This window comes from Empidonax traillii, unplaced genomic scaffold (genome assembly GCF_003031625.1).
Source record: "Empidonax traillii isolate 1590-97213 ecotype Southwest subspecies unplaced genomic scaffold, ASM303162v1 scaffold1164:size165317, whole genome shotgun sequence".
Lineage (NCBI taxonomy): Eukaryota > Metazoa > Chordata > Aves > Passeriformes > Tyrannidae > Empidonax > Empidonax traillii.
This window is the reverse complement of record NW_020956357.1, coordinates 12985-14170: the sequence shown is the minus strand read 5'-3', so window position 1 is coordinate 14170 and position 1186 is coordinate 12985. Positions and strand designations below refer to the sequence as shown.

The 1186-nt window shown below is 48.8% G+C and overlaps 1 protein-coding gene across 1 annotated transcript in view; it reads right to left on the bottom strand.

Moving 5' to 3' along the window:
- Nucleotides 1-636: 636 nt before the first annotated feature.
- Nucleotides 637-1186, bottom strand: part of LOC114069014 (inositol 1,4,5-trisphosphate receptor-interacting protein-like 1) — a 2431-nt gene continuing 1881 nt past the window's right edge. The window contains exon 3 of the mRNA XM_027905542.1: nt 637-1186. This exon is cut by the window's right edge and continues 24 nt beyond it. Within this exon, the coding sequence (XP_027761343.1) occupies nt 718-1186 (469 nt within the window). The 3' untranslated portion in view covers nt 637-717.

Genomic DNA, 1186 nt, shown 5'->3' with positions numbered 1-1186 from the left:
AAACTTACATATTTATTGATTAAAAATTTAAGGTCAGCTCCAAGTGTGTCTGGGGATGACAGTCTTGGTGCAATGCTGACCTAAAGCGTCCCTTAAGGGGACAAGGGGAAACAGTGGGAGAGATTTATTTGTGCTATACTTCTCTATAAAAATAATGTAATCTTAAATAAATATATATATGTATGTGCAGTAGTAAATATCTGTATGTCCTATTAGTTATGAATATATATACACTTCATAAAATCTTCTAGAATATATATCTACAAAATTTCAGGTCAGGTCCAACAAGGTGTGCTGACCTACGGATGGCCCTTCAGGGATCAATAAGGGATAGGGTCTGGGATGAGGTGATGCTCCACCCAGGCCACTGTGAACACCAGGAGGAATATTAGCGGTGCCTTTCACTTGATCCCTGAGCAGCCAGAGCTACCAGAAAGAATTCCTGGGCCCATCTCAAATGGCCACAATGACCGTGAGAGTGTGAGGGGAAAGCAGGATGAAAGTCATCTTTGCAGGACCCCTGGTCACCCCTGGATGCTGTGCTGGGCAGACTGGTGAGAGGTGAATGCTGCTGCTGATGGCAGAGTGCTGCTGCACAGGGTTTTCTCTTCGTTCACTCTGTCCCACCTTCTTCTCTCTTTATCTCTGTGGTTAGAAATGGTTGTCTACCACCAACTGTGAGCCCCACAAGCATAGCTGAGTGCAGGAGTCTTCCTTTCAGTGGCCTTCTAGCAACATTATTTTGAGCCGGTATCGCAGGTCACGGAACTCGCTTATTGCCTGGGTGTGGGCGGCCGAATTCTGCACCAGGTGATGAAAGAGGTTGGGTGGCTTGGCAGTTTGGACTTCCAGGGGTAAGCTGATCACCTCAGGAAGTCTCTGGTTGCCCACAACAAAGTGGTCCAGGCGTTTCTCCAGCAAGGAGGAATGCAGGTACTCGACGCTATCCTCCAGCTGAAGCAGGATATTCCTGCTGCCCCACCGTGACAGAGGTACAGTGTTCAGGAGGTGCATCACAATGGTCTTCATCATATAAGTGGAGAAGCCTATGCCCACCACAGCACGGGCCAAGAGCTGCAGGCATTTGAGGTGCCAGCTGTCCTGTGGAACCTGCCGGGCAATGTGCTTGAAGAACTTCCTCTCTGCCACGGCGTAGGTCTCCGGCCACATTGTGCTTGGGGTGAAG